Genomic DNA, 21,196 nt, shown 5'->3' on the forward strand with positions numbered 1-21,196 from the left:
CTCGCTCGTGCGCGCTCTCGACGAAAGTTGCAGCTCGGGAAAAGTCAAACGAGCAACAACGACGAGTCACGTCGCTTCGTCTCGCGCCATGGGGAGTTCTTATATATATCGTCTCGCATGAATAAGCCGCGTGTTCGTCGTTATTATATAATCATCACGAGAGTACGAATTGCATGGGACAGGTAGACGGGGGGATTCAGAGACGCGTGCCCGGAGGAACGACTTGCTAAAGTGACTGGGTTAAATCGCCCACGTCGCAAATTAGCCGTGTCGACGAACAGGGGCCGTGTATATTCGCAGGGGACGCATATCGAATGCAATTATGCCTACCTGATTCTCAAGCTGAGTTATAATGTTATATATGACGTCCGTATGAGTAAAACGGAAATTAGAATTAAAAAGGCACATTCAACGTTCGTTATGTATCTAGAATAAGGCTCCAGAAATGTTACACATAATGGACTTTCTGACATTAGTCATCGCTCATATGACACTGGTGATATAAAAATTATAAGAAAGATTAATTGGAAGAAATATTAATCTCAGGAAACTTGTATGCATACTAAGTCGTAGTAGATCATTGCAACACGATCTTTCAGCCAATCAGAAGGAAGATAGTTTCCAGTCAGTTCTGGGACTATATTCTTGATACATATTTGAACGCTGCCTTTCTGATTTTCAAGCTAAAACAATCTTGTAGGAAAAACGAAACGTAGAATGAAAAGGACGCACCTGTCTTTTGAGTACACGTCAAGAATACGGCCCTTGGTCAGTTCTCTCGATAAAGATTGCGGACATACATTGCTCTCTGATTGCTTAGTTATAAAGTAATCATGATTTTTGAACTGTAAGAAATGGAATTTAGCCATCTCCGTGCAGTCACTGATTACCAACTTGTTATTGCCTCATGATATACTAGTGGCTTGCTTACAACTCGGTCTTGACTTCTGACTGACGGCTTATTGTAGAAAGTCCATAACGCAGGAACTCTATTAGATTCACAAAATTGCTGCAGTTGTACCTCGAGCAGGTACGCGATGCATTCGAGCTCCCGCGTCTCATGCTGCATGACGTCGTCGTGTCGCGATGGTGTCGTATACATTGTCGTTCTATATCTACGAATAAATAGAATTACGCTAATCGCCTGCATTACATCATAATATACGAAATTATCTGCACGCTGATGGCGTGATAGCCGGCAGACCTTGATCTTCCGTTTTTCGTTCTCTTTTCTGTCTCATCTTTCGGAAAAGAACGGTTGGCTGCGAACAACGTAAAGATAAACGACGATATTCCACTTTCTTCCGGACTCGAGGAAAATTCTGTCGAGGTTTTCGTCACGGTTGCATCCGCGAAAGCTTTGGTAATGCGTGTAACGCATAACTCGTGTGCGTCGTATCCTTGCACGCTTGCAGATTCCGCTTACGAGGCGACTGCGCGCACGAGATTTAATCGGCGCGACGACGAAAGGTCTCATGTACGACCGAGCGTGTGAGACAAATCGGGAGATTGGTTCGATATCGCTCGTAGGAGCCATAGATCGCGAGATCGATGACGATAGTTCAGTACTCCCGGACTTGACGTTGCCACAACTATATATTATACGCCCCGTACGCCGGATTAGTGATTATCTGTATGCAAAACGCTACACGCTCCCATACAGTCGTAACTTTTGCCGTATCGCGCGCTCAGAATTTTAAAAACGTTCGAAGAAAAGGGAAAGAAAAAGAACCAGCCGATAACTGGGCTCGTATTCACAGAGAAGATAATGATAAGGAATTTGTATAATCACCCGGCACGCATAGAATAGCGCAACAAATCAATCGACCTCTCTCTCTCGATTATATAATCCTTCCGCTGTAATAATTACGAGAGATCGGACATATGGTTTGAGGGGACTTTTCTCACGCGTGCGAGACCACCTCGAGGCATCGGGAAAATTTTACTTCGTGTTCCACGAACACGGTCGGTCTGCACTTATTATTACGTCTCTAACGAGACGTCGATTTTATCTTTAAACGGCATGCCTGAGACCGTTTATGCCTGAACGTTTCTTTTCTCTCTCGGCATTGCAAGTAATAACACATGAAGTGATATATCAGTGACATTTTTTTTTTAATTGTACATATCACGGTTACTTTCTGGTGATATATTACACGGCATGACAGACATAGAGTGTGAAGCAATAACTATTTACCACCTTGAATATCCCCGCTATTTCAAACAATGTCAGGAAATAGCACGAAAGTTTTACGATTTCGAAACATTCAAGGTGGTAACAGTTATCGCTTCACTCTGTATAATTGTCTTATATGCATGAAAAAAGTTGAAAGAAAGACTGATTATAAACATATAATACGACATTTTGGGCTCGCAGTGTCGCAATTTGGCAAAGTCCCTCTGCAGCGTAACGTCAATCATTCTCGGCAATTCGTTTCCGCCGATGAAACGTCATTTCTCTCTCATTCCGTTCTTCTAATCTTGAAACTTACTTCCAGAAGTTCCTGTCCCACGGTTTATTTTGGCGAAATAGGCACGGGTTCCGGGGTGGGAGAGTTAACCGCCGCCTCGGCGGGGGGTGGCGAAGGTCTCGCCCCGACTCCAACCCCCGCCAGCAACAGCAGCAGCAATACCGCCACCCCCAACAGCCCAAGCGCGACCGCTATAACCACCAGCACCACCACCACCAGCACTACCGCCACCACCACCGCCACCTCCACCAGCACCGCCACCATCCCTCAGGTCGCAACGGGGGCTGAACCGCCCCAGCACATGGAGACACCCCCGACGATGGTCCCCGACCAGGCACCCGCCTCCGGCCATCACTATCACCATCACCATCACCATCATCATCATCATCATCGGCACCATCGTAGCGCGTCCACTACGCCTAGCCATGGACCGGTGACTGACATCTCGAACGAGTTCGCACCGGTGCCCAGAAAGCGGAAGCTTTCCTGCCAGTAAGTTCAAGCCAATAACTTATCGAAATACCTCCGGGGATCGCGATGCCTCGGAGAAACTAACGAGCATGATGATGGCATCTCATAACGGCGTTCGTTAGATTTACAACGGGTCTTTAAATGTAAATTCGGTGGCGGGCGATGAATGTTGCATTCATCACAAATCGTCAACAGCTCTCGCATCTCACGTAGCTGGAAGTCGTATCGAAATATTACGCATTAAAACGACGCGCGAGGAACACGCGTTCCAAAGGAGGTTCGAGGAAACGAAGCCTTCCAAATGTATCCGCCAAGTCTGGAATTTCATGTACCGTATGCAAACAACCTGGCAACAACTGCTATCCCTTCTCCCGTCACCCTCTCCCGATACTCATCGATGCCAATGTTTCGAGATGTTTCGCGTTAGACGTTAGAGTAGTTCCGAGTAATTACTAATCAAAGTGTCGGGTACGCAATCAAAGGGTTAACTTAATCATTGAGAGAACGGAAGATTTGTCTCTCTTCCTCGTCTCTCTCTTTCTCTCTCTCTCTCTCTCACTCTCCAGAGAGAAGAACTCCGAGATCGGTCGAAATCATAGGCTCTGTATAATACCTGGACTACTATCAGGCCTACTCACAGATAAGTTCATCACCATATTTCGAAAAATAAGCATATACAGAATGTAAAAAAGGACCCAATACTTAAAGAGCATATAGTACACACGAAAAATTGACAATATCATAAGCTTTGATTTCCAAGTTGCTCAATTAGAATCGATTAACCATACATGCCTTTTTGAAATATGGTTGCCACCCCCATCAGCATTTACCTCCATCACATACCTCATATCAATTTCTCGACCGTACACCTACAATTGTTAGCAGTCTAGGTATTGTATACATGTGTTCATTGTAACGGTATTCACTACTTTTTTTTACGATGTGATGGGCAGAAAAATGTTCTAATTAGTGTAATTAGTTATTATTTAAGTGACAATAAGGCAATAAGACAAATGACAATGCAATAATAAACACTTCGAGAATATCCTTTCCGTTATGGTGTGAACCCCGTTAGGGTTCTACCCCGTAGAGATCTGGTCGAAATCATCATCGGTGATTATTTCTATTGCTTTTGACCGCGGCTATCGGTCTGTACACGCTTACCGGGCAACGTCACTCGAAAATTGCACTTGTGACGTGACGTCGAATATCGTGGTCGAGCGACGATATCTCGGCGCTTACATCATCCGTGTGTCATGTTTTTTTATCCAGCTCATGATGAAGACTTAGGTACGATAATTTACGACGCGGATATTTATTTTTACGCCATCGCAACTCAGAAGTGTGCTACAATTGTCATACCAAAGATAAATGCGTGCTCGACCTAAGAACTCGCTGCCGCGTCGAACGTGCGTCGATATACGTCTCCTCTTTTTTTTCTCTCCCATAAATATTTACACGCGTTTCTCGTTCTCCACGGAACCTTCTGTGACGCGGAGATCGCATTCGCCGGCTCGCGTTTCCCCGCGAGAATGAGAAACCCGAGCGTGACTCTCCGAGCTCATGACACAAAAGAAGCGGGGAAGCTCTACCGCGGACGAAACTTGACGAAATTCGCCGTCAAAGGGGTAACACCCTCCGTGAAGGTCGCCAACGCCGAAGAAATTGTTTCTCTGTGATGTTTCGACCGAATTTACTGGCCGCGGAGGGACTTCGTCAATTACGCGCTTGGATTGCTCGGATTGCCGTGCGCGTTCGTCGGCAAATTGGCAAGACACCTGTATGCGTATCTCGTTAAGGCGGACGGAGACAGAAACTGACGTGCAAACGTAACATTTAACTTCTGAGAAACCGATAAATGGTAGCAAATAAATATTACTGACGCCGCTTCTTTGATTGACTCGCGATATTAATTTGTCTGTATCTGACACGTCACTCTCAACACCGGACAATTAATCTTCCCGCCAGTGACACCTCGTTGAAGAAGCTACCCGCGTCTGTTTCAGCGTTGGAAGCGATCTGTTGGACGACTTAGGGGACGATGCCAAATCTGTTCGCACAAATGACGACAGCAAAAAGTAAGTGCACAATGTATTGCGACGCGCCGGCGAAAGGCCGGGAAAAACCATCGGGATATTGCGATTTCCGATTGAGTCATTGCGCCGCGATTCAATCGATTCGAGCTTTTAACGCCACCTCGGTCAGCGGTTACGTGGTGTTATGTCAGATATTGCCAAGGTGAATGCCACCTTGACCTACCTCGATTCTTTGCTTTGGCTTCATCGGCGACGTCACTAATCCAATGTACTTGTCGCGTCGCGATGCGAGCCGCTCTGAGCGCGCGTGCTCGATTGCGACACCTTTTCGATTCGTTCGCCTCGCGCTTCTCTATTTTCGCGGTAACGATCGGCGCACGATGGATTGAGAAACCAAATGACCGAATGAATCACGAATCTACAGTCAGACGTCGGGTTTATCCGAAAGAAAACGTCTCAAGACTGCCAGCGTCTTTGGATGTCTTTCAGAGATGTTTCGGACATTTTCGTGACAGTTTATTTTTCACTATTCACAATTGAATATTGAAATAATATTCAATCGATATGATATATGAATCTGTCGTAACAGGCTGTTGGCAGCGATTTGAACAATCCTATGCATTAACAGAAAAAATATCTAAAAGATAAAGAACACTTATTCCGTGGGTAAACAACGCATTTACTATAATAAATACTTTCATTCAAATAGATGATAGATCAAATAGATCGAACGATTACTTTCATAAGAAGCTAAGGTTTCAAGAATACATGTTCTTTCACATGACAAATATTTTATATTAGCATGAGTAAACATATTATTAATACGGAATAAATAATTTTGGTTTCTTAGATATCTTTTCTTCCAGATATCTTACTAATTCTCTTCAGCATAGATGCAGCATAGAGCCTCACCTCTCGGCAGTGCTTTCGGATCTTTTCCCGAGATATTTTCGTAACATGTGATATTTTATTTTTTACGCGATTGAGTGTTGAAATATATCATTGACGTAATATATGAATCTTTCTACGAATGTGACATATGTTTGACTATCGGTAGCGATTTAAAACCCTAGTTCTTCAGGCCGCTGTTTACGTAGTACGGATCCGCTGACGCGGCGTGAAAAGTCCAGCGGATATTACGATACGTATTACGATACGTTCGCGCGGATCTGGATGAAATTACGCGAGCATGGCCCGACACACAGTTAACCGAAACCAGTTTCTCGCCGCGGCGATTTCCGCTGACCAATTGATCTCCGCGCGATATGAATGCGAATTCTTGCCTGACAAATCAGCGGTGGCGCGGGCGCGCGCGCGCTCTGAAAAGCGTCGTTTACGGGTTGAATCGCCCCGCACAATTGACACACGGCCTCGTTGCCGATCTCCGTCGGCGTCGCCGAGGCGCTCGACCTCGCCGTATCCCCTGCGAGTGAAGGAAAGTCAACGATTTCGGTTGAAAACGCATGCGCGATCATGAATCAGACGTTCCGCGCTGAGAAAAATTCGCCGCAGTCGGCGGAGTACGGTGACTGCGTCGTTCGATCGTGCGGAAATGCCGCGAATTCCGATCTGTTTGCACGAAAGGACGATTAGGCGCAACTAGAATCCATGCGACATTTAATCGTCCGCGCTCGAGATCGCATGTAGACGAGAAGGAGACGGAAGAGCAGAAAATTCACTAAACTGTAAACAGAAGTGTCGAGTGTCTGCATAATTATCCGTATTTTGTGGCGCCGGAACGCTTATGAAACGTTTTTACTTTTGAATTCCACCTCACACAATCGTGAGAGTTACGTTATACGACGGAGGTGTTTCAGGATAAAGGATACTAATCGAAGATTTCATATCGTGTTAATTAACAAAGAAAACACGAAAAATACCTCTGAGATTTCGATCTTAATATTAACGTGCCGTTAGCGAGTCCGCACATACCGACTTGACTTGCTATCGAGAACGTAATTTCCAGTCACGATCTCGTATTACGAGTCTTGCAATTTCCTAGGAGACCAGGTCCTGTCTCATTAAGTTTTACATAGATAATAGATTGCGCGCTTATTTCAGGGCCTCCTCGAGAGGTCGTAGACTCTATGCGCGCATTGCCTGTGTCGAATGGAATTATAATCTGCGATTTTCCGTCGCATATTCAGGCAGAACCACAGCGAAATCGAGAAGCGCAGGAGAGACAAGATGAACACGTACATCACCGAGCTGTCGGCGATGGTGCCAATGTGTCACGCGATGTCGCGAAAGCTGGACAAGCTGACTGTACTGCGAATGGCGGTGCAGCATCTCAAGACCATCCTCGGTGCCGTCACCTCGTACACGGAAGGCCACTACAAGCCCGCGTTTCTCAGTGACCAGGAACTCAAAACACTCATACTTCAAGTGAGTTCACAATTCGAATAAATAAATTTCCGTAAAAACGGAAATGACTTTTGGCATGAAAAAATTATTAATTGATTTTTCGCGACAGAGTAGAGCACACTCACATACACATGCGAAGAAAATGTTGTAGTAGAAATTACAAGAGACATTTTTGTAATCTTGGGCCATAGAGAATCATGACCAAAATTACTGTAAGTTTATTTAAAAATATTAGAAATATGTTTGATATTTTATTACAAAACTATCACAATTGCTTGCAAATGTTTTTTGTATCTCAGGTCATTTACTACTTTATTTACTAAATTTACTAAATTCTTTCACTAAATTTGACCAAATTTACTATTTCCATAGTAATTTAGACTACATTTCCATAGTAATTTAGACTACAATTTTAGCATAGTCCAGCTCTGTAAAGAATATTATGAAAAGAATTATAATTTCAATGTAATTTTTCCAACAATATTTTCTCATGCAAGAGATAAATACATAATCTAATAAAATTGAACAAGATGTGACGTTGAACAAGAAAAAGGCGTTTCCTTTAAACTTACATGAGAAGAGATTCCACGTAATTGACGTTGAATATTTCCAGATCTCTTCCTCTTTCCCTCCCTCCCTCCCTGTCTCTCTCTCTCTTCCTCTTTCCTCCCCTCCCTCCCTCTCTCACTCTCTCTCTCTCTCTCTCTCTCTCTCTCTCTCTCTCTCTCTCCCGCGAATTTTTTCGACGAGTTACTTGATCGACTGTTCACGACGTCAACTGGAAATTCATTAGGGACACGCAAATTTTTCCGCCGGAACGCCGTAACAGGCCATTGGTATCTTTTGTAATTCTTTTGCGCCGAGATCGAGCGGAGCGAGTTACTGCCGGGTAACTCCCTTTCTCCCGCGCGCTACGCGCTATTTTTACCGAGACTTGGTCTCGTGCCGGCGAAAGGAAAGGTTCGAAGCATGTAGATTTATGGTATCGCGCTGATAGTACCATGTGTTAGCCGCGGCGCTATCGAATCACCTACGTCTTCAATTCCAAGCCAATTAGCGCGCGCGAGAAGTTCCCGCTGGAACGCACGTCAACGGGATGTTCTCCTCCCGCGTCTCGCGCTTACTTATTCATTCGCGCCTTAGGATTCTGCGCTCTTGCGCAATCGCAAGCGTATCGATAACGCCCGCACCACCCTGGCGTGGCGCACTGTTTGAACGCGCGCCGAGCCGAGCCGAGCCGAGTTCAGCCAGTGTCGAGCATTTCTCATTGTCGCGTGTACACCGCGCGCGTTTATCTTTTATCAGGTCTTTCCCGCTCTCGCGATCGCGCTCGTATCCCCCATAGGAAAGTACCCGAGTGAATGACCACGCCCGGCATACCAAGTCAGATCGCGGCACCGCGGCGTGATTCTGAGCGCGCGCGCATAATCGCGGCATTAAAGCTCCATTGTGAATCGGTGCGTTTTATTACCGCCGAGATCCGGCCGGCCGTGGATAACGCCGAGTTTCGCCGCCGTGACTTTTATATGGGGCAAAAATCGGCAATTGTTACGATCGTTACGACGTGCTTAAAGCCCAGGAACCGCCGTGACGCACGCGTTTATTGCGTTCGTCGATACCGAGGTATCTCCGCTCCGAGGGAAAGAAAGGCGCTCAACGTTTCCGCGAATGATATCTTAGACTTCTTTCTCTTGCGCGCTCTTGCAGAAAAAGAAGGCGAAACGTGTAGGTGCGCTGAGGAAAAAATGATACTTGTAATTATATAATCACATAGAAATCACATATAATCATACAGAAAAATAACTATAAATTGTGGTCAAAAAAACAATTTTTTAATTAGATTCTATTATGATGTTAGTGATAATAATCTTACATATTGTTACCAGTCTTGTGTTAGAACCACCAAAAAGTACGATTGGAACCAAAAATAACTATAATTGTAGTTAGAGAACAACCTCTTTTTTTCTCTCAGTGCGCACAGAGAAAAAGAAGAACATTCTTGTTTGGAATATTTCTCCACCTTTGACATGTTAATGTTCAGGTGAGATTACGTAGCGTTAGATAAGTTGCAAGAATACATTTTACATGAGTTAACAAAGAAAAGTCTTATTTATCTATTATTGTCTTATTAGTAAAAAATAATGTTCACTTATAAAAAGCACAAAACAAAAGAACCAAATTAAATTTTTTATAAAACTATTATGATACACTCAAGGAAAATTATAAATTCAAGATTTTAAAATTCTAACAAAATTATGTATCATTGCTTATGCTGCAAAACAATAATTGTTGACTCGAGTGTATCAGTTTTAAATGATACCAATTCTTTCTCTGTGCAGAATAAGAAACAGCAACGTGGGATGGTGTATAAGCGCGAAACTCGAGCGCGCGAGCACACGTTCATGACAACACGGATGGTTTTTAAGCCGCGCGCGAGTGCATTGACATTAATGAATGTTACATGCGATCGAGGCGATGTATCGAACCCCATGAACACACCACGGGTTACGCAATGCGAAATGCTATTAAGCGGCTGGCTGGTGCGCGATAAATGATAGGCGCTCACGATATCGAGGCGATTATGTTGCCCGTGGAAGCGCGAACGTCCGGGGAATGAAATGTCGCGCGTGGGTGATATTTTTCGCCGGATAAACGCGCGAAACGAAAGAATCGGCCTGCCTTGTTGGCAGCTCTCGCTGCAACGTAGCAACGGCGTAGCAACGTCGGACTCTCTCGTTTGACTCGTCAAGTCGTACCATTAAATCACATCGATGCACAATGCTGCACATTGCGAAAGATTATCTGCGTGATTAGTAGCGCATCTCTTTGTCTTCAAGTATGTAACGAGAGAGACGTTAATTGTATTCGCGCGAGGATCACTGCTATCCGTACAGCATAAATGTCTGAATGACACCTTAGAGACGTCTGTGAGGTATCCTACTTGTTTCAGACGTCTTTAGCGTGTCTCTGAGACGTACTTTAGATATTTGTGCTGTCTGGTTGATAGCCTGGCCGGTGCGGCGGGATATGAGATGCTGAGATTATTAACGTCACGAATACCACGGCATACCGATATACGCGATTAAAAGTTGCTTCTAAATGCTGAACAGTTATTTCGAAATTCTTTTCTAAATCTCTGCACGGTAATAAACATTGTATTGAAATCGATCTGTGTAGAAATTTGTATGTTGTATTTTTAACATATCTATGTGTTAATTTAACATACTGCAGTTGTGTTATTTTGTCTATTCTGATTCACCACTTCTAAGTGTTAAAATAACACAGCTTGTGAACAGCTCGTAATGAATAACGCGTTCTCTGTCATAGAAAATCCGCACTTTCCAGAGAATTTGGAAATAATATCTTCGCGATTGCAATCAATGTTCAATCTCAACAGCATAACAGAAAGCAGCTTGTTTTATTTCAGGCTGCAGAGGGCTTCGTCTTCGTGGTGGGCTGCGATCGTGGAAGAATTCTCTATGTGTCCGAGTCCGTCTCGCAGAGTCTCAATTATTCTCAGGTACTGGGTTACGCCGCTATTTAGGTCTCAAATTTCTTACGGCCCCGTCGCGAAACTTATAAGCCTCATGTGACGTGCGAAAAAATATCAAGTTGCGCATTAAAGCGCGCGCGCGTGTTCGTCCGATCGCAAATTAATTGCGCCGCTCGTGACATCATTAGCCTCTGTCTGAATAACGTCTACTGCGTGTATTTCATCAATTATAAATTACGTCTCTCCTCGAGTACATGTCCGCGCAGTGGCAGTCGCCACTCGTCGTGTCGTAATATTCTAATTTACCATCTCATCAGCTGATCGTCACTTCTGAATGTTCGTCGTGGATTAATTCGATTCTCTCAAGTTACATCGAAAGTAATTGAAACGTCTTCAGATGATATGTCGACATGTCCTGCAAATTAAAAGCTACAAGCACGCGAATAACAATTGCAACAAATAAATAAGTAAATTATCTTTTACGTAATAGCATGTGTTAATATTCATTTAGATGTTCATTACGATTCGCGTGATTACTTGGAAGCTCTTTTTTCTGCAATCGTACTTTGTCTGTCAACAAAATGTTTATATCATCGCAGGGTGATCTACTAGGTCAAAGTTGGTTTGACATCTTGCATCCCAAGGACGTCGCCAAAGTGAAGGAGCAGCTCTCGTCCTCCGACCTCAGTCCACGGGAGCGACTGATCGACGCGAAGAGTGAGTATCGTCAGATAGCTCTCGGCTGCTCCGTCGCGACGTCGCGGCTCGAAATCACCGCGTGGCAAATCGAACGGGTTTGCGCGCGAGCGATAATTTCTCCGCGGAGACCGCGGTGACTTTCTAGCGTCGAAGCTATTAATTATAGCGCCTTTCGACGTTACCTCACCTAGCTCGGCGCGTCGATCATACGAGCGCGAATTATTCGCGCGCATCTCTTCCACCTTCACCTGATAAATGTCAGTCGTCCGGCAGCATTTGCTCGTAAGCTCTGTCGATAAACATCTTTGAATTAGCGTGCCTAGATAAGCCCATTGCGAAAGTTCTGAGCACTGAATGAGGTGAGGAGACGAGTCGCCGATCGAATCTAATGTCAGGATTCCACCTACGATTGCTGTTACCTCGTGACGCGCGTTCCGTATGTTTTTGCATTTTCGACCCTAGAGGCATTCGAGAAATCTTCAGGGCCGATTTTTCGATAGTAGCTGAAACTTAGATTTAAGCTTAAACACTGCTCAGATACATCAAACACATTGTTAGAATAGAATTCAAACTCAAATCTAACAAGGAAACCCACACCAACAAGTGTCCGCCTCCGATTTTCATGAATTTGTAATATGTTGTACTTCAGATCAAAATAACAGATACGTTTTTTTATTATATGCACCCTTTCGCAAGTTTAGAGGGTGAAATACCCCCCTTGAAGAAAACCAGTTGTTTTCATTTGAAGGGAATATAATGAAAACTATAAAAGATAGAAAAAAAATATTTTGAATAAAAGTTGAATGGTTTAAAGTATATTTTACAGAAAGTATTTTAATAATTATAATAAGAAGAAGTGGTGGAGGAAATATTAACAAAAACATTTTTTTTCCAAATAATTTGTTTATTTTCCAAATAAAGTACTCTTCAAACCATTCAACTTTTATTCAAAATATTTTTTCTATCTCTTATAGTTTTCATTATATTCCCTTCGAATGAAAAAAACCGATTTTTCTTCAAAGAAATATTTCACCACCTAAACTTGCGAAAGGGCACATATAATAAAAAACGTATTTGTCAATTTGATCTAAACATATTATAACATATTAAACATAGTACAACATATAAGTTTATGAAAATCGGAGGTAGACACTTGTGTGGGTTTCCTTGTAAGTCTAAATCTGAGTTCCAAGTAACGACTATTAATATAAGTTTTAGAGATCTTAGCATCGTTAAGAAGAAATTAAAAAGAGACGAACAACGACGTGATGATTGAAATGTAACGAAAGTAAGGAAAAAAACGCGTAGAAGAGACGGTTGATGGATGGAGCAACTGTGACAAGCAGACTGTTACTGTCATCATGATTGTTTCAGCGATGTTACCGGTGAAAACTGACGTGCCCCAAGGCGTATCACGACTTTGCCCCGGTGCACGGAGGTCCTTCTTCTGTCGGATGAAGCGTAAGGTCGAGGGAGTCCGTTGCGGTGAGATGCAAGTGAAAGAGGAAGCTGACACTACTACTGGCTGCCATAGGCGAAAGAAGCAGCAAAACGTAGGTGAGTATGTTAATTACAGAATGCGATCGAAATCGACGGGGCTTCATGCGTTTCGCGCGCACATTCAGAATGAATTTTATATTGGAAGATTCGAATCTGTCAGCGCGGAGAGCACAAATGCAAAAACAAGATCGAAGAAATTTGAAAGATCAAACGTCTGAGGAATCGTAAGATTCTTCGTTGGCGAGAGAAAAATTCGTAACAGCTCTTCAGATTAGAGCTCGTATTGATAGTTATTACTTGAAATTCGTATCAAATGAGATACTCAGATTTCAATTCCGAGTTAGATAAGAGTTTTTCTATTGAATCGCGATTGCGGATATACATTTCATACATATCATAATTCGATTGTAAGAAACTTGGATTCAACTCTGAAGAAAAATTTAAGTATCTCATATGAGACAAATTTCGGACAATAACTATATAATACGAGTCTAGATCTCTCTCGCGGAAGTTATATCGCGAATGAAATGTTATTTGATTATATTATCGATTGTTGTATACACTTAGACGGTAATCTTGTATCTTTTTGGAAAGAAATTTCTCTGACTCGTAGAAAAGTTGACTCCACTCTCCGATGACGGATTCAATCTTCTTTCAAGAGGCAAAGCGAAAGCAGTTCGGGAAAGGACTGCGAGAAACTGTTTGAAACGGGGTACAAACGAGTGTGTCTTCTTTCGGACACTAAGAAAGGCGCACGCACGATCGGAGACACGGCATGAGCATTTTGCCGCGTGGCTCGTCAAAGGTGAAAAGTGGAGACGTGTAATATCGCCAGTGACCGGTGAAAGGATCGCCGATATGTACTCATCAAATGTCCCGCCGACGATCGCGGATTCTCGATCGCCTTCTCATAACGCATTTCCCACGATCCCTCATCTCCTACATGATCGATACGTTCATTTGCGATTGTAATTAACGCGCGATTGCGATGTGTCCGTAAATCGCAGACGCAGCCTCGATCAGCAAAAGGCATCAGCACAACATTCTATTTTCCAGATTGGAAGTACTGCGTGATTCAATGCACGGGTTACTTGAAGTCCTGGGCACCCGCGAAGATCGGCCTCGAGGAGCAAGAGGGCGAGGCCGACGGTGAGGCCTGCAATCTGTCGTGCCTGGTCGCGGTCGGCCGGATCCAAACGGCGATATCGACAGCCGCGTTGCCGTCGAGGAAGCCCCATTTGAGACCTATACAATTCGTGTCGCGACACGCGATGGATGGCAAATTTCTCTTCGTGGACCAAAGGTCGGTACGTCCGAGTGGAGTCGTTGATAAGCTCGTCGATCCGATGATAAGAAGGTGATCTTTCCTTGATTCAGAGCTACTCCAGTATTGGGTTTTCTACCTCAGGAATTACTGGGCACCAGTATGTACGAATACTATCACCACGACGACATTCCTCATCTAGCGGAGTCTCACAAAGCCGCCTTGCAGACCACCGAGCGCGTTACCACGCAGGTAATTAATATATCAATCCGTTAGTCTCGCCTGCTCAATGCGCTCCTTTGCAACGATAATCGATCGTTATTAACATTGTTAATAACATGTTTAGCGTGGATACCGACATTGAGTATGCGTGTTTCTCCCCCGATCGTGACGACGCATTTTCATTTTTAATACGATGTATCTACGTAATACGCGGCTAATTGCAAGCAAGCACAACTAAACAATTCTGTGGTGCGTGTTTCGCATGACTAGTAGGGTGATCGACTCCTAGTCAAATTCGGGATATCGGTCTTAAAAACCGGATGTTTTTATTGGTTACAAAATACCTTGTAATATTAATTTATACATGTCCTTTCTCCCTCTTTTTCTTTCTCTCTCTCTCAGTTATTATACATATATAATATAGATATATTTTTACATATTAATTTTTGAAATAAATGAATAAATTGGATATAGGTATGTAAAACGTTTATTCATTATTAGGTCAACAAAACACAATTTTTTATTATTTTTTTTTATGTAAATTACTAGCTTAGACCTAGACTAATAAAATTCTTAAAATAAAATCGAAGGACACAATCATCAATGAGAGATAAAAACAATGAGAAGTCAACATAAAATGCACTTTTTATCTTATCACACGAATAATAGTAAAATTTTGTTATTTTATTTTACTTTACGTAATAAATTGAAACAAGAATAACGGAACAAAAATAACGTTCCTTTTAGAGTACTTTCGGCACGCCTCTAGAGAGCCAAAAATCGGAATGTCTCATAAAATTCGGGATGATTGATTATTATTGCGTAATAATGAAATTATTATTGCTTGCAGATTTATAGGTTTAGGAGCAAGGGCGCGAATTTCGTGAGGCTGCAGTCCGAGTGGAAGTCCTTCAGGAATCCGTGGACCAAAGACATCGAGTACCTAATCGCCAAGAATTCCGCTATTTTGTAAGCTATAATGTTACGCTAATCTCTCGAGATTCGAGCGACGATAGCGTGTGAATAATCGCCTTCCTCCATTTTCTCAGCTGTGACACGCGTCCAGGTGGAAATAACGGATCCGAGGATTCCAGTGTGCAGGGCAATTATGATTACTTCACGCAGAGTAAGTGCAATTTGAAGACTCACGCTCTCTCATGCGATCTTGATCATCGATGAGACTGATAAACATGGATTTATCTTGCTTGTAGGTAATGGTGGACTAGAAAGACTGATCTCGAGCCACGTGGAGGTAAGTAAGATCGGCCGGCAAATAGCGGAAGAGGTACTAGACCTTCAAAGACGCGGCGAGGACTCTTCCTCGGGTAGTAGTCCGGGTCCAACAACGGAGCCTGGTTTATTAAATACCGAGGTAAATAAGTTTTAACGAGGTTAAAGTCAACTGACATCTTAATGTTTTGCTCTCGATTGAAGATGCAAATCACGACGACGGTGTCGCCGGAGAGGATTCCCGATGTGTCCCAACCGGGCATTGGCAGCGACAACAGTAGTAGCAAACCGACGTCGACGTTCAACCATGTAGCGAACAACATGCAGCTCAACAGCATCGCGAACGACCAAGGTCATAGCTATTACTGTCTCTAAGGAGTCGTTTCTTGGTGTGTAGTGCGATTGCCGAAATTACTCAGAAGAGATCTAGAGATAAAGCGCTCGTGAATAGAAAGAGAGAATGTTCACGCTAGAGCGTGGTAAGAATTTAGTTGAGAAATTAGGAAAAATCGTGACTTTTCATACATTTCTTTTCCTTTTTCTCTCTTGAATGTCTTATTCTCGCTTGTGTGAGAGACAAATATTACGTGAGAAGCGAATCGAGATTGATTCGTACTGCACGGCTAGAATTACAAATTATAGCGTCGGTGTTGGCCATCATCTCACGTCGATATTAGCGATATCACGCACAACGTAACATCCACCTCCTTTCAGGAGCGTCACCAGACGAGGAAATGATGGATATGATCGGCAATAGCGCGATTAACGAATCGCCGAATCCGATCCCGTCCGACGGCAACGACGAGGCAGCGATGGCTGTCATCATGAGCCTTTTGGAAGCCGACGCGGGCTTGGGCGGTCCCGTGGACTTTTCCGGATTGCCCTGGCCTTTGCCATAGTGAATGTTCATTTTAGTCCGCGATTAAAGGAGCATTGGATGAACGGAACTTTGCTGAAGAAATCCCCGAATGATCGTTACAAGCCTACTGGTGCTAAAATGGTGCTTTAAGGCTCCTGGGTACTCCCGCCGCTGTGTCATGTTGGGTCGTTACACGTCAGAGACGATACACGCTGAAATGATGCGCTGAAAATTCTTATGTAGCATTTTCAAATAAAAAAATATTTGTATAGCCCGTATCAGACTACCGACTGCACAGGCCAACCCGACTACCGACTCTCAATGGATCAATCACAGTGAAACATCGACTAATCGGCCAATTTAGACTTCAGTCTATTTTTCAAGTCAGCGACTCGAGTCGTAGCAAATCCTAAGCCCATATCAAAAGTATATGCATTGTAATCTTTGAGTAGTGTATATAAATAATTTGTACGTTTTAGCCTTGACCGACTGGAGTCGGCAGTCGTAGTCGGCCTGTGCAGTCGGTAGTCTGATATGGGCTTATGAAAGAATAGCTCAAATAGCTTGATATCAAGTGTTCTTTTATAGAAATATTTTTTTATTTGAAAATAATATGCAAAAATTTTAAGGTTTTCTCGCGTTTTCTCGCTTCTGACGTTATCAATAACAATCTCCACGATGAGGAACCTTAAGGAATAGAAACTCTAAGTTAAATAAATTGTAGCTTCCAAATGAAATTATCAACACACAACTCGACCGGCAGTGGAGATATCGTCTGTTTCTTTTTTTTTTCATCGTGGATTTGTTGAACTACACATGTGTGTATATATATGTATGTGTGTATATGTATGTGTGCGTGTGTATAAGATTATCCTCTCCATTGTCCTTAATCCTTCCAAGAGAGAGACGTCTATGCTGCAAGCTAATTCTTGTACAACGGTGAGAGACAAACAAACGACAAAGTCCTCCTTGGAGGATTACAGTAGTGACAATGGTGCGGACGATATGTGCAAATGAGGTGTTTTAGTGACAAATTGACATTATATGTGTAAATATGTAACATGCGTGTACACACGCGCGATACGACGCGTTTAAGTGTACCTAATTAAATCGTAAGGATATTAGTACGGGAAAAGGACTATCAGATGCTGAGGAGAAGTTTTGATGTGAACTGAATAATGATTATTGTTAAGTTAAATCGATAGTTAAGATTACGAGAGCATTTCCTATTTTTCATTGCTCTGAAACGGACATTGGCAGTTGAACGAAAATAGTAAAAACAATCGATTAACTTTTTAGAATCTACGTTTTATCTTTCCTTTAAAATACAGTACGAATGATCATTGACTGCTAGTGGAGTACCGAAAAATAAGTAACAATTATAAATTATACATATGGTCTCTCGAAAATAAAATCTTTTAATTCACAGAACGTATAGAATGACAACTTTTGCCTGTCACGCACATGAATCTCTGGTTTATGTACATTTTATTTATATGACGAAGTAGAAACAGTATGTATAATGACTAATACAAAAATCTTAATTTATATCTTGGCTTACAACCTATTTATACGATTGGAATCGTTAAGCGATTCTATGAATTTCATTTTCGCATAATGTACGATCCTATTCTTACAAAAATATAATATCAAGAAAAGCAAGTAAAATGATGTGTAAATAACACTATATTCTACTATAACTTATAGTTCGATGTTAAAAAAAAAGAAACAGAATTTGGAAATAATACATTATTTGTACGTAACGCCGTTACAAATTAGTTTTACGCGCGTACACATCAAAATTATACTGTATATTCTGCGATATATTTGCGGAAATATCATGCATTTAGATATTTAAAATGCAGGAAGTATAAAGTATATACCGTTAACACGTTTTCATTCTGCAGTCTCTCTCTTCATATTATATTCTTATTATATATTATTTACAATAACGTATACATAACGTTTTTATCAATTTTCTTATATCTGTATCTAGATTAGGTTTCATGTTTCATCCATCAGCAATTTTTTTGGTATTACTCATATTTATTTCAATAATGTTGTCTGCTATCGATATGCTTGTTTTTGGCAATCTACAACCTTGCAAATAATCGGTATTTAAAATGACAGAATGAGAATTTTTTTATGGAGCTTTGCCCATGGAGTTTGATCTGAGTCAAGCAATATTTCCTGGCCAATAGAACCTAGCTTCCTCTTCCTCATTATCTGAATTTAAAATAGCGAAAGTTTCGTGCACAAGTACTTCAATATTATATTTTGTTTTACTCTAACTTATTGCACTTAGTGTATACAAATTCATAAAATTCTACAAAAAAGAACAAATCTATTGCATTAAAATTGTAAAGGATAAACGAAGGATGCTTTGTAAATTGTTGATTCTGTCATATTAAAAATGTTCTGTGGCGTGTTTTCATTGTTTTTTAATATTTTATAGCTCATATTACACATGAGCTTTGTATATAGATCAATTATCTACTTCTTCTATTTTAATATATTGTTTCGACTTTGAATCTGGTGACGCGGGCGTTTTGGACTTCTTTTTTTGTTTTTTAGATACATCCTCGTGATCAGAGATACTTGAGGAAATATTTGATGCTGACATATGCTCTGTATGTTGAAGCTGCTCTTCATCTTCATTGTAGTGTTTTTTCACTGGGGAAATATTGATTATCTTACCTTCACTTTTAATTTTAATCTCAGACTCCGAATTTCTATGTGTTTTTTTATGTTTTTTTGATTTTCTCTTATCTTTCTCGGAATCTTCTATTTTTATACATAGATCTGATTTCATATGTTCATCTAAATTTTGTATTTCCATATTTTTATTGCTGGATGATATTCCCATATTTTCATTGATTAGTTTGTCTAATATAACTGGATCAGGTTTTTCCTCCTTAATTTTAATAACATAATCTTCTGGTTCTGAATCTGACATTATCATAGACACTTTTTTGCTCTTCTTATGTTTCTTACTATTCTGTTGCTCCTCTTTAGGGCATTTAATGCTATGTACAGTATTCGTGGTATTGTTAAATATACTTTCTTCATTTTCTGTCATATACATTGATTCTGAATCGGATTCTCTAGATTTCTTCACATGTTTCTTCTTCTTTTTCTTCTCTGGTTCAGAAGTAGTGTCTGTTTCAGAACGTTCTCTCTTCTTTCGTTTACGTGATTCCATATGTTCAGTCGGATTCGTATTATTATACAAATCTGTATCATCGTTATTTTGCAACTTATAATTTGATCCTATATTTTTCTGTGTATATGCTTCTGAATCAGAATGCTCAATCTTTATTTTAATGTGTGTTTCTTTATCATTGTCCTCCGATGTGGTAACATTTGACCCATTGATCATCTTCATGCCATTTATATTATTTTTAATATTGATGCCTGTATCTGAGATATTAAATATTTCTGGTAATCTACAGTTTTGTAAGTAATCAGTATTTAAAGTAGCACAGATGAAGGGAATTTTGGCATTTTTATCTATATGAGTTACAGAACATTTTATTTCTTGGCCAATCTCCACAGTATTACCTAGCCATTCTTCCTCCTCGTTATCTGGTTTTGGAATAGTAACAGTAAATACTTTGTGAACAAGTAATACAATATGATCCAAGCCCTTCTTGTTCACTATGCCTACAAATTGGATGTGATAATAAATCTACTTTTAATAAAAAAAAATATATAAATATAAAATTTTTGATAAAAAAAATAGAAACATAATTTACATACCTTTTAAAGAAGATCCAACTTTTGGGCAGAATAAATAAAAGTCAGCTTCGATGTCAACATGAATAAAATGGCTGTCATAGAATATTTCTCCAGAGTTACTCAATAATTTGGGATTTTTATATGATATTAAAAACCCTTTTAATCTAAAATAAAACGATATATTTTATCAAACGCTATTGCAAAGCTATTAAAAAAAAACGCTATTATTAAATATATAAAATATATGTAAGACAAAAAATATATCACGTACTCTGCATCATAAGTATTTAGCATAGACATCAGAATTTCATTTAGAGCTTTCCGAAGATTTTTCAGGTGGAATGGATGTAACGCGAGATGCTTCGTGGTATTTTTGAAATGTACACAAGAATCATCCTCTTCTAAAAGTCCCATCAACTCCAGATTGGTCCATATTATTCTCTGATACGTTTTAAATCTCATTCTGCTTCGTAATCAGACAGAATTATCGAAGAAAATACTTAAAACAGACACTTGTATATTCCGAAGAGTGCAAAGTCGTAACTAACCTATCTAAAGCGGCACACGATGTTTGTTTTCGTGCTAAATTGTTTGCTGGATAGAAATTCTCTGTTCTGATTGGTGCATTTCTGAAGACAGACCAATCAGAATAGAGTATTTCCATCCATTGTTACGTCCACGATAAATAACTATATAGGGAAATTTGAAAGTAGTGAAATCAGTGACTTACGTGGACGGTCAACAGAGTGATGACTCCGCTTTTGGGTCACTCTGCTTTTCACCGAGTTTACCCTGGGTCTCGGGAGCCTGGCGAAACGATTGATGAATCTGGCGGAAAATCAGCGGTGC

The 21,196-nt window shown here is 41.2% G+C and overlaps 3 protein-coding genes across 6 annotated transcripts in view; 2 read left to right on the forward strand and 1 right to left on the reverse strand.

The window, feature by feature from the left end:
- Window positions 1–2,635, forward strand: part of LOC116850830 (nitric oxide synthase-interacting protein homolog) — a 29,085-nt gene extending 26,450 nt beyond the window's left edge. The window contains exon 8 of the transcript XR_004379450.1: window positions 2,499–2,635. The gene's annotated coding sequence lies outside the window, so the exon portion shown is untranslated. The remainder of the gene's footprint in view (window positions 1–2,498) is intronic.
- Window positions 1–16,649, forward strand: part of LOC116850828 (protein cycle) — a 41,215-nt gene extending 24,566 nt beyond the window's left edge. Inside the window, exons 5-18 of one of the 4 annotated variants that reach the window (XM_032829537.1) lie at window positions 2,499–2,963; window positions 4,949–5,020; window positions 7,126–7,363; window positions 10,770–10,862; window positions 11,435–11,552; window positions 12,909–13,091; window positions 13,648–13,839; window positions 14,091–14,337; window positions 14,412–14,550; window positions 15,371–15,489; window positions 15,570–15,646; window positions 15,732–15,892; window positions 15,955–16,102; window positions 16,465–16,649. In XM_032829537.1, the coding sequence (XP_032685428.1) occupies window positions 2,499–2,963; window positions 4,949–5,020; window positions 7,126–7,363; window positions 10,770–10,862; window positions 11,435–11,552; window positions 12,909–13,091; window positions 13,648–13,839; window positions 14,091–14,337; window positions 14,412–14,550; window positions 15,371–15,489; window positions 15,570–15,646; window positions 15,732–15,892; window positions 15,955–16,102; window positions 16,465–16,649 (2,437 nt within the window). Of the gene's footprint in view, window positions 1–2,498; window positions 2,964–4,948; window positions 5,021–7,125; window positions 7,364–10,754; window positions 10,863–11,434; window positions 11,553–12,908; window positions 13,092–13,647; window positions 13,840–14,090; window positions 14,338–14,411; window positions 14,551–15,370; window positions 15,494–15,569; window positions 15,647–15,731; window positions 15,893–15,954; window positions 16,103–16,464 lie in introns of those variants that run through there. The other 3 variants (XM_032829540.1, XM_032829538.1, XM_032829539.1) reach the window with 3 other exon arrangements.
- A 712-nt stretch (window positions 16,650–17,361) lies between these two features.
- LOC116850829 (DNA-directed RNA polymerase I subunit RPA43-like) lies at window positions 17,362–20,940 on the reverse strand. The gene is made up of 3 exons (XM_032829542.1): window positions 20,619–20,940; window positions 20,369–20,511; window positions 17,362–20,272 (listed from the first exon to the last, which is right to left on the reverse strand). Exons 1-3 carry the CDS (start codon window positions 20,807–20,809, stop codon window positions 19,095–19,097), a joined length of 1,512 nt encoding a protein of 503 aa, XP_032685433.1. The 5' UTR covers window positions 20,810–20,940; the 3' UTR covers window positions 17,362–19,094.
- Between the last annotated feature and the right edge of the window lie 256 nt (window positions 20,941–21,196).

Source organism: Odontomachus brunneus, unplaced genomic scaffold (assembly GCF_010583005.1).
Source record: "Odontomachus brunneus isolate Ranch 3 - 2012 unplaced genomic scaffold, Obru_v1 Obru_scaffold_157, whole genome shotgun sequence".
NCBI classification, from domain to species: domain Eukaryota; kingdom Metazoa; phylum Arthropoda; class Insecta; order Hymenoptera; family Formicidae; genus Odontomachus; species Odontomachus brunneus.

Excerpts from the sequence above, each read along its gene's own strand:
- LOC116850829 (XM_032829542.1), bottom strand. The coding sequence starts at position 20,809 with ATGAGATTTAAAACGTATCAGAGAATAATATGGACCAATCTGGAGTTG. Across the intron at positions 20,512-20,618 it reads CTAAATACTTATGATGCAGA|ATTAAAAGGGTTTTTAATAT; the intron begins GTACGTGATATA and ends GTTTTATTTTAG. Across the intron at positions 20,273-20,368 it reads AGTTGGATCTTCTTTAAAAG|GCATAGTGAACAAGAAGGGC; the intron begins GTATGTAAATTA and ends TCCAATTTGTAG.